The sequence below is a fragment of the Austrofundulus limnaeus genome, unplaced genomic scaffold, assembly GCF_001266775.1.
Source record: "Austrofundulus limnaeus strain Quisiro unplaced genomic scaffold, Austrofundulus_limnaeus-1.0 Scaffold7, whole genome shotgun sequence".
NCBI lineage: Eukaryota > Metazoa > Chordata > Actinopteri > Cyprinodontiformes > Rivulidae > Austrofundulus > Austrofundulus limnaeus.
In genome coordinates, this window is record NW_013952409.1 from 1779359 (window position 1) to 1789753 (window position 10395).

The 10395-nt window shown below is 40.6% G+C and overlaps 2 protein-coding genes and 1 non-coding gene across 3 annotated transcripts in view; 2 read left to right on the forward strand and 1 right to left on the reverse strand.

Annotated features, from left to right (window-relative positions):
• The first annotated feature begins 4418 nt into the window (after window positions 1–4418).
• trnac-gca (transfer RNA cysteine (anticodon GCA)) lies at window positions 4419–4490 on the forward strand. Its single transcript has one exon. It is a non-coding gene; the product is annotated as a tRNA-Cys (tRNA).
• Window positions 4491–5037: 547 nt separating this feature from the next.
• Window positions 5038–10395, reverse strand: part of plxdc1 (plexin domain containing 1) — a 15846-nt gene continuing 10488 nt past the window's right edge. Inside the window, exons 3-13 of the mRNA XM_014032660.1 lie at window positions 8363–8506; window positions 8225–8294; window positions 7991–8113; window positions 7781–7899; window positions 7604–7703; window positions 7261–7356; window positions 7087–7168; window positions 6947–7007; window positions 6279–6402; window positions 5971–6131; window positions 5038–5888 (exon numbers count right to left, since the gene is read on the reverse strand). Coding sequence (XP_013888114.1) covers window positions 5763–5888; window positions 5971–6131; window positions 6279–6402; window positions 6947–7007; window positions 7087–7168; window positions 7261–7356; window positions 7604–7703; window positions 7781–7899; window positions 7991–8113; window positions 8225–8294; window positions 8363–8506 — 1206 coding nt within the window. The 3' untranslated portion in view covers window positions 5038–5762. The remainder of the gene's footprint in view (window positions 5889–5970; window positions 6132–6278; window positions 6403–6946; window positions 7008–7086; window positions 7169–7260; window positions 7357–7603; window positions 7704–7780; window positions 7900–7990; window positions 8114–8224; window positions 8295–8362; window positions 8507–10395) is intronic.
• LOC106535617 (dickkopf-related protein 3) overlaps window positions 7105–10395 on the forward strand; it is a 22238-nt gene continuing 18947 nt past the window's right edge. Inside the window, exon 1 of the mRNA XM_014032678.1 lies at window positions 7105–7181. The gene's annotated coding sequence lies outside the window, so the exon portion shown is untranslated. The remainder of the gene's footprint in view (window positions 7182–10395) is intronic.

Consider the following 10395-nt stretch of genomic DNA (forward strand, 5'->3'; position numbering starts at 1 on the left):
AATTTTACGGGAAATCTTGTAAATTTAAATGGTTTAAACTTGAACATTATGTTTGGTACACATATCTGCTTCCTGCAATTATAAAATTATTTATAAAATTATATATAAAACAAGGTTTCAGAGTCTGGTTTGGGAATCCCCACGTCTTTGGTTATGTTGGTGTCTTCACTGAGGTGGTCTGCAGCCTAATTTGTAGCAGGGATGGGATAAGAGTTGGCTCTTATAGATCTGAGGTCATGGTTCTCAACCAAAACATGGTGAAATTTTCTTTTTAAACAGAGGAGTTATACATTTGGGTGTTTTATTCACAACATATGGTACGATGAAGTGAGAGATGGGTCACAGTTGATCAGGGTGTTGGTCTGGTCTATTATGAAGAACGAGCTGAGCTGAAAGGCAAAGTTCTCCATTTGTTGATCCGTCTATGTTCCAATGCCCACCTATGGTTGTGGCTTATGGTTCAGTGGTTCTCAAAATTTTGGTTGGGACCCCACTTTTAGAGCTTTTAGAGCTTCGCATGAACAAGCTCCCTTGATACAGCTCTACACACAATCTCGTAGGTTGACGTCGTCAAGTAAGGGGTTGTTGGTTGTATCCCACAACCGTTTAAAATCTTGTGGGGACTGGTCGTTCCAAGTAGTTGCACCCTGACTTTGAAATGCACTGCTCAAATATATTCTATTGATACTTAAAAAAACATCTGAAGACTCTTTTATGTTGTTCGAAGTTTTGCACTGTATATTCTATATGCATGTTTTACTTGTACGTTTGCAATTTGGTGTATGTTCTTAAAGGGATGGTGGTGGTGGGTATTATGCAATGTTTTTTGAGCTTTATATCATGTTATGATGTCATTCCCTCATCAAAAACATCCCCAGAGTGTTGCTGTGACTCATTCATGCATGTTTGAGAAATCCTTGAATCTCCTGTGGTAGTCATGTGGAGCTGGCTAAATACTTGCTGGTACAAAGCTCCGCCTATTTGTACCTAGCTCTGCCCCCATTTGCACCTAGCTAATCCCTGAAGMTCAGTCTGCAGCCCCCCACCCCCACCTCAGCTCACCCCTCCCTCAAAGCATTGTTGTGAAAAGGTGCTGAAGTGGGAGTGTCTGAAACGGTAGGAGGTTCTTAAAGAGATAGAGGCCAATTTCTAGGTGTTTGTATGCTAAATTTTATATACAGTATGCTATGATGCAAAATCAAATTGTACTATAGAATTGCGCTATGTGCCTGAGAAATACATAACCCCTTTAATTTTTTTCTTGTTGTTTTTATTGTGAAGCACTTTGTGTTTTTATACCTGTAAAAGTTCTAAAACCAGAATGATTAAAATCATTATAAACAGAAGTTATAAATGACTAAAAATCATATTGTGGGTGCTAAAACTGCTTAAGTTGACATTTGTATGTGACTGACATTTTTGCAGATTTAAACCAGCAACAGGCAGCGTTTGTCAACATCATGGTGGATTAGGAGCTCTACACCCTCAGCAGGGTGCATGGGAGTTTGCTCAAGCAGTCTACATGTGTTTTGTGGACTTGGAGGTGTTCGACCGTGTCCCTCTGGGAGTGGGGGGTACTCTGGGAGTATGGGGTGCCACTCCCTTTGACACGGGCTGTTAGGTCCCTGTATGACCAGTGCCAGAGCTTGGTCTGCATTGCCAGTATAAGTCAGACTCGTTTCCGGTGAGAGTTGGACTCCACCAAGGTGGCCCTTCGTCACCGATTCTGTTCATAACTTTCACGGACAGAATTTCTAGGCGCAGCCGAGGTGTTGAGGGGATCTTTTTTGGTGACCTTAGGATCACATCTCTGCTTTTTGCAGATGATGTGGTCCTACTGACTTCATCAGATCCTGATCTCCAGCTCTCACTGGAGCGGTTCRCAGCCGAGTGTGAAGCGGCCGGGATGAATCTCAGTGCCTCCAAATCCAAGACCATGGTCTCGAGCCGGAAAAAGGGTAGAGTTCCTCCTCAGGGTCGAGGAGGAGATCCTGCCCCAACTGGAGGAGTTTAAGTATCTCGGGATCTTGTTCACGAATGAGGGAAGAATGGAGCGGGAGATCGACAGGTGGATTGGTGCTGCATCTGCAGTGATGGGAGCGCTGTACCGGTCTGTTGTAGTGAAGCGAGAGCTGAGCCAGAAGGCAAAGCTCTCAATTTATCGGCCGTTCTACGTTCCTACCCTCAACTATGGTCACAAGCTTTGGGTAGTGACTGAAAGAACAAGATTGTGGATACAAGCGGCTGAAATGAGTTTCCTCCGCAGGGTGTCTGGGCTGTCCCTTAGAGATAGGGTGAGAAGCCCAGTCATCCAGGAGGGACTCAGAGTAGAGCCGCTGCTCCTCCACGTCGAGAGGAGCCAGTTGAGGTGGCTCAGGCATCTGGTTAGGATACCTTCTGGACACCTCTCTGGTGAGGTGTTCTGGGCACGTCCTACTGGGAGGAGGCCCAGAGAAAGACCCAGGACACGCTGGAGGGACTGTTTCTCGGCTGGCCTGGGAATGTCTTGGGATTCCCCCCGGAGGAGCTGGCCCAAGTGACTGGAGAGAGGGAAGTCTGGGTCTCTCTGCTTGGGCTGCTGCCCCGGATAAGCGGAACAAAATGGATGGATGGACGGATGGACAATCACAGAAAGAACAAGATCCCAGCAGGTACAAGCAGCTGAAATGATCTTAGAGATAAGGTGAGGAGCTTGGAGTTGAGCCTCTACTCCTCCTTATTGAGAGAAGGGGACAGCTGAGGCGGGTCAGGCACTTATGRAGGTTTTCCAGGCACGTTCCACTGAGAGGAGACCTGGGGCGTCCTTTCTGGTCTGGGAACGCCTTCTTCAGGAGGAGCTGGAGAGTGTGGCTGGGGAGAAGAATTCTTGGTTTCCTTCAGAAAACTGTTTTGCAGAACATGGTTGGATGAATGTATATTTTATTCTTCGAACTTGATTAAATTCATTTTCAGACATCAGAAATAAAAACTATTACACATCAGTTCTGTTCTTTAATTGATTCAGTTGAACAAAATTGTTGCATTAATCTTATTTTTTCATCTACTGACCTTATTTGTTAGAACTCACTTTTACCTTTGTGCTTCCCCTGCCCTTCCCCTTAAAACAAACAAAAATATATCTGTGGACAGTTTTTAAACACCGGATGTCCCTTCTCTATTTTTTATTTATTTTATTTTTTTAGTTTTCTTTTTGGGAATTGCACTGATGTGTGCACAAATATAATCAGACTTATTATTTTGTATTGTGCTGAAACATCAAATATTACTGCAATAAGCCAAAGAATAAAACTAATTACAACAAACGTTTAGTTTATTAAGAAACTATTTGACTTTAAGTACATTTAGCTTTGAAGAAAATAAAACTTGAATTCAAATCCTAAATAGTTTAAACTGGAATCTGTGTTAGGCTAATAAAACCTCAGCATCTTACCTTATCAAGGCAGTTTATCTTTTCTGTTGGATAAACTGGTTTTTTGCATCTTCCACATGGTGGATTCATGTTGGCTCAGTGATTCTTCAAACCACAAAACATTAAAATTCTTAACAGGATCACTTAAAAATAAAATTAAAAACAGGAGAAGTTGCATCAAAGATGATCAACATAAGACCCAACAGTCCTGAGTTTGTCTGCAGGCTTTCTAGTTAATATACTGTACCCAAACTGAGGAGGAGCTGTATGGTGCCTTCACGGACCATCGCAAAAATGAAGTTTAGATATTTTATGCGAAATATAAATTACATTAAATGACAAGGAAATAACTTCTAGACAATATAAACACAAATAAACAATCTCTAAGTAAATTTAATTAAATTTTTGTCACCTTCAAGCTTAGGTTTCCTTTCTTTCGTACGTTTCCTTTTTTTCTTACGAACAATAAATATAAATATTTGATCAAAAGAGCCATATTTTACTTGATAGTTTATCATATGCGTAGGCCAATCTAAACTCACTGAGTTTGTGTAGAAATACATTTGTATAACCTATTTTATTAACATGTTTAAATCACGGAAAAAATATTTTTGCACAGCACATGAAGGCAGCATTCTGCAAAAGCACAGAGAAAACTTCAGGATTAGTTATTTCATTTATGTAGTTTTATTGTTTAGCATAATGTGCACACAAATAGAAAAGCATTAAAAAATAAGAAAGCAAGGAAATAAATCATTAAATAGACTGTGTTATTGGAACATACAAAGGAAGCGGAAATATTATGGTGAAACAGCGCCCTCTGATGGTCATTATCATATAAACGACTAAATCTGCCATGTTTGTTTGTGTCAAACCGAACGAATAAAACCTTTTCTCCTTAAAAGACAAAAGAGGAAATCACCCACTGTCTTACTATATAAAAATAAGTACACACCAACCGTGTGGGTATTTATTTTTTAATTTAAATACGTGGGCAATTTACAGCAGCGGGGGTATAGCTCAGTGGTAGAGCATTTGACTGCAGATCAAGAGGTCCCCGGTTCAAATCCGGGTGCCCCCTCTTTTTCTTTGTAAACATTAGTGAAATTTAGATTCCCGCAAGTACTAATAAAAACACAAAGTTGTCAAGCGTTGACGTGAGTATTCTCTCAGTCAAATGTTGTTGTCCAGGTAGTACTAATACTGAAAGTATAATCCCTTGCTCTCTCAGTACGGTGTTATTTGATGGTACATTTATTTTGGAAAATGCTAGCTAGCTTCATGTTCTAATGGCTAGCTAATAAGGTTAATTAATTAATTAATTAATTAATTAATAATTATTTAAACAATTGTAGAGCCGATGTTCACCATGTTTAAGACTTTGATTCTAATATTTATCACATGATAGACAAAATATATTTAGTCTGTAGTTTATTTAAAGTTTATATTACCTGTTGTTTTTATATCTCTGAATCCTCTTATAAGCCTATGTTTTTGTTAAGTGGTTTAGAATCTTTTTATTTAGTCAGATTTTTTTAAAATCAGGAATAACATTTCAATTTTTGAATTTTAAGTAGCACAGACTTGTTAAACGACTAAATACAAAAATAAAGTTAATCACAAGCATACCATATAAATTCTGTTTATTTTTTTTCTTGTGTTTAGACTTTAAATATCCGCAGCKGCTGTAGCAACACAAACACAGCTATTTTAACAGATAAATCAGGCCATATGTCCCACACAGTCCGTCAAACATGAGATTCATCCACACTGATCATCAGCTTTTATTAGAAGACATTTAAACGAAAAAGTTCAGAGAAATCTTGAACACTCTAGAATTCATTCATACAGTATCCCTCCCCCCAAGTCCAAGTTGATCATTATGTTCACTATCAATTGTATAGCTAAGTAACTTTTGTAGATAAGTCCATCAAGCGTTTCATGAACAACACTCAAAGTTTCAAGAAAGAAAACAAACAAAATAATTTCATAAAATAGACAGAAACCGATAGTTAACTAGAGACGTACATTAGCTTGCAGTATGAAGGCTTGTTTGATTCATTTCCTGACCTGTCCTTGCATTGATTTTCATTGGTTTTGGACGATTACTAGTTCCCTTCTTGTCACAAGATCTTCAAAAGCCCCTGGACAACAAGACCCCCGAGTGATGGCAAACAGCAAAAGACAGAGAAAGCTGGCAAGGAGAGCAGGTACAGTAAACACTGTCCAGCCACAAAGGTTGGAGTAAGGACATCTTGTGTCTGATCTGCCTGAATGTTCACGTTGATCCTTTTTTGATTCCGGATCTTTATAATCCTCAAGATGGCACCTTTTCATCACAAGTGCGGACCATTTAACAGCAGTGCTCAGCCTCGATAAATCCTTCCTTCTCGTGAACCCCGAGCTCGACTTCAGCGTAACTGGAGTGACAGCTTTGGTTGCGAAACTTCATGGAGGGCCAGTAATTATTTGTGCGTCGCTAAATACAAGAATCAAAAATACAAATGAGGGACTAAAATTTATGAATAATGTGAGCATGTTCTGTTTTATTTCCCCCTCACCTGCATGAGGTAGAACGGTGGAGCAACCGTGGGGTGTGTGTTGATGTAGTAAACGGCCAGTAAGGTCAACGTTACGAGCAGGACTAATGCCGCGACTACACCTGCTATGATGGCGGTGTTCTCCGTTATTCCCCGGTGGTGCGGAGGGATCGTTTGTAAATCTGGAGGGGAAAAAAAAGGAAAAACATTTGCTATCTTGGTTATCCGCTTTATTTTTTGACAATAAATTTGAGCCAGGAGTCAACAAAGGTATCGTATCACTTTTGTTTAAGTGACTCTACGTTGTTTCGTTTTCCAGTTAAACTCACCTCTAGTGACCGTCTGCTCTTCCAGGATCGCTAAAGACGGTGTTGGACCTGGTGACGATTGGTTGTAGGAGCTCATAGATCCCTCAGGTAATGGCGGGTTGTAGTCCTCACATTTACCTTCAGCCTAGGGGTGGAACAATACATGACACATCGATCCACATCGATATATCATTTAAATGATTAATAATTCAAATCCATCGAGACAAAACTGGAACATCGATCCATATTTTCATCACATGCCCGGTGTGGGTCGCTAACATATGCCCATCTAATGCAATCATTTCTCATATTGATCACTTTCTTGTTAATTGAATCAAGCCTTTGTGATACTGTCACCCAAACAAATCGATTTATTGTGATAAAACTGGTGATTTGCTTTAGACTTAAAAGAACTAGAGTTAGGCAACTACTCACATTTATTTGGATAAACCGCTAGAGCAGGGGTGTCAAACTCCAGTCCTCGAGGGCCGCTATCCTGCATGTTTTAGAGGTTTTCTTGCTCCAACACACCAGATTTTGATCGCTGGGTAATTAACAGGCTTCTGCCCAATTTGAAGAGTTAATTCAATCACTGAATCAGGTGTGTTGGAGCTGGAAAACCTCTAAAACATGCAGGATAGCGGCCCTCGAGGACTGGAGTTTGACACCCCTGCGCTAGAGTATCTCACCTCCTCGGGACAGTTGTAATCCAGCCACTCTTGTCTGTGCCGATCAATACCGTCGGAGCATCTGGAACACAGCGAGGAACAAATAAGCCCCAATTTTTTTTTTCTATTTGCATCAAACAGCAGACGGAGTTTCATCTTACCGCTGGAGGGTGTTGCACCAGCCGCAGCCGCTCGTCAGGTTGGACGTTAGGCAGAGGTCGCAGGATGAGTGCTGAAGACAAGCTGGAGGAATCAGGTACACGTTGTTCTGCTGTTAGAAAGGTGATAAATGTGGCAGCGCTGCCAGGTCTTGTAAAAAAAAAAAAAGCACTTACTGGGCAGAGGTGTGAACTCAAATGCAGACCCGCTGACGATCTTTGTGGCGTCGATCTGAACACGGTGATATTCGTAGATGGTTCGCCTCTTTGCATCTTTAAGATGAATGTAAAATTGGAGCAAAGCTTAATGTTTCTTCCTTGTTAAAATGCAAAAATGTGCATACCTAAAGGAAATATCCATGGACTTGGCAGTGATGCAGCTTTCAGACTAGTTGTTAATCATGTCATATTTAAAGTATTTCTCCAAACTGATGTCGTCCAAGAGCTATCTATTAATTGTTTGCAGCTTTTCCATAAAACCCCACTTCAAAATGTTCAAATTAACCTTTTAAGAACTGACCTGAGAGCTGTGAAGCGGGGATTAATGCCATGAAAGCATCAGAAAGTCCCACTTTAACTGGATGCTCTGTGGAGTTCATTTTCTCCACTGGTAGTGGGATCTTAAAGAGACAGAGTTTTGTTTTAACACTAATGAAACCGACTTACAAGGTGAGTACACATCCTTGTGCAAACTTACATCTCTGTAGTTGAAAACGATGCTCCCGTTACTGTGGAGGGCTGCTTGAAAAGTAAAAGCTCCTTCGTTCTCTCGGTCCTTTAGCTGCACCTTGTCCCACTGCACCACAAACAGTTTGCCTGAGCAGAGCAGGGCAGCGAGGTTGGCGGTTAGGAAAACAAACAAAGAGCTTTCAAACGTCACAAATCTGACAGGGGAACGTCTACGTACCGTTGTCCATGTACCTGACGGTTGAGTTTTGGGAGAAGCTGGGGTCGAAGTTGGCCATGAGGGGCGCGATGTACTGTGTCGCGGTCAACATTAGATGGGTGATATCACCCATGTAGATGAACCCTAAAGGTGGGGATTGGTAGAAAGAAGCATTGTTTGATGAAGCGACTATAAAATATCAATTCGCTGGCATTTTCAAACCGAGCTGCACTGATACCAGATGGAACAACTTACCTCCTGTTGCTACAATTACTTGTCTTAAGTTGTGTCCATAAAAAGGGAAATCAAAAGAAAGGGCCACTCGCTGTGAAGGGCGGAGGAGATTAGACATAAATGAGAGCAAAAGTGGATTAGTGGCTGAGCTCATCTTACCGCTGCCTGTCGGTGGTTGTTGGACAGGATGCTGTGGATTCTGACTTGACTTTTGTAAAGGTGGTTCAGTTCCACCCACAAGCTTTCGGTTTTTCTGTCCGTCGGACCGAAACTCTGCCAGCTGTAGTATTTCTGCGAGTCCTCCTGAGAAAAAAAGGTGTAATTAACTTTATGTTTGAAGTAAATGAATTGTATTTATATTGTTTTATTTATTGAACTCAGCTGTTGAACCGAGGGAAACTCTCAGCTCTTATTCCAGAAATAGTTGATCTTTTTTGTTATCTACTTTTTGAATGATCGAGTTTTGGTTTTGTTTGCATATTTTGTTTTGAAAAAAAAAGTTCTGTCAATTTAATTTTACTGGAGATTGGACGAATGGCTCTTTGAAGGGATCTGGATCTTGACGAGCCGTTTGTTTTATAGAGACGTTCACTAGAGCAGTTCGATTTTGAACAAGTTATGTCATCACGTAGGGAGTTATGTCATAATGCCTCTACCCCTTTCCCTTGAGCTGCTGTATTCCACTCCTTTGCCTGTCATTTAAAAAGTGAATGAGCGATTGTCTCTTTGGTTAGGTGGAAAAAATAAAGATTTACGAAGAGTAAAAGAAAAAAAAACTATAAGATTCTTTACTGCCACAACTCAGTTCCTATTGGTCGTAAGGAGCCATTCAAACAATTCGGATCATTCGCAAAATCTCTAAGTTTTACGTTTTTTTTTTGTCCAAGTTTATACAGAAGGTATTTAATGGTCAAACATTGCCAAAAGGTAAGAACACCAAAATATTGTCCCATGGAAATTAACATTTCTCAGATTTTTTTTTTTAATTATTTTGTGTGATAATTCACAAATCCTTTTGCAGGAATGAAAACAATACCTGGTTGGGATAGATCAGGGGTGTCTGTACCTGGTCCTCGAGAGCTGCTATCCTGCATGCTTTAGTTGTTTCCCTGCTCCAACACACCTGATTCAGTGATTGATTTACCTTTTCCTTTTCTGCCCAAGCCTGTTAATCACCCATTCATTCTAATTTTACGTCAATACCAGGATTGGACACCCCTGGTATAGACGTAAAACTAGTTTTGTATGAAAATCAACTTCTCTGTCATTTTTGATCCTGTTGGTTCAGCTCACACTTTTCCACTTGAGGGAGCCGTTTAGTCATTTTCCAAAACATCTTTGATGACACAGCTCACATCTTCCTATAGACTTCCTGTTTTGATGGCGTTATGAATGTATGGTRCACTTCAAGGTGACGAAGAGCAATGGTTCTGGGGTTTGGTGTTGGCTCAGAAAGTGGAGCAGTTAAATGCAGAACTCTCACGGCCTCTCCGGCTGCTCCACATACAGAAAATGACCCACTTTTTTTTCTCTTCCCATRTTAACTGCCTGACACCAGCCCATTTCTTTTTCTGGAGAAAGGTGTGTGGGATGGATTTCTAGTTAAGCGGCGTTATCAGTTACATTTTCCTCGCAGCTGACTGATTTGATAAAAAACCTGAACTGGACAAAAGATAATGAGTCTGGGAAATTAGGATCAGACTGTTCTCTGTTAAAGCTAACAGCAGCAGTACAGCAGGATCTCTTGTRATCTCGTCCAAGTGAGTCACCAGCGTCCATGTGCATGTGCACTGGTGGACRGCAATGCTTGAGCAAACAGTGTGAGTTGGCAGGTTGAGGACTTTGTCTGTTTTCAATTTAAAATGCATGGGAAGGGGGTAGAAACAGAGCAACATGGTTTATTTGGATTGAATTTTACTGAGGCTGATTTAAAAGGAAAGCTGTGTGTGGGACACAAATAAAACCTCAGGAGATAAACACTGATTGAGTGAAATGAAAATGGCAACAGACAGTAAACGGCTTAGTTCTTCTTTTTCAAAGATGGTTAAAAGTGAAGCTGAAGCTTATTAAAAATGTAAAATAGCTGCATCAATACTACAATTATATTATTATACATTCATCCATACATCCATTCCTTTCATCCATCCATCCATCCATCCATCCATCCATCCATCCATCCATCCATCCATCCA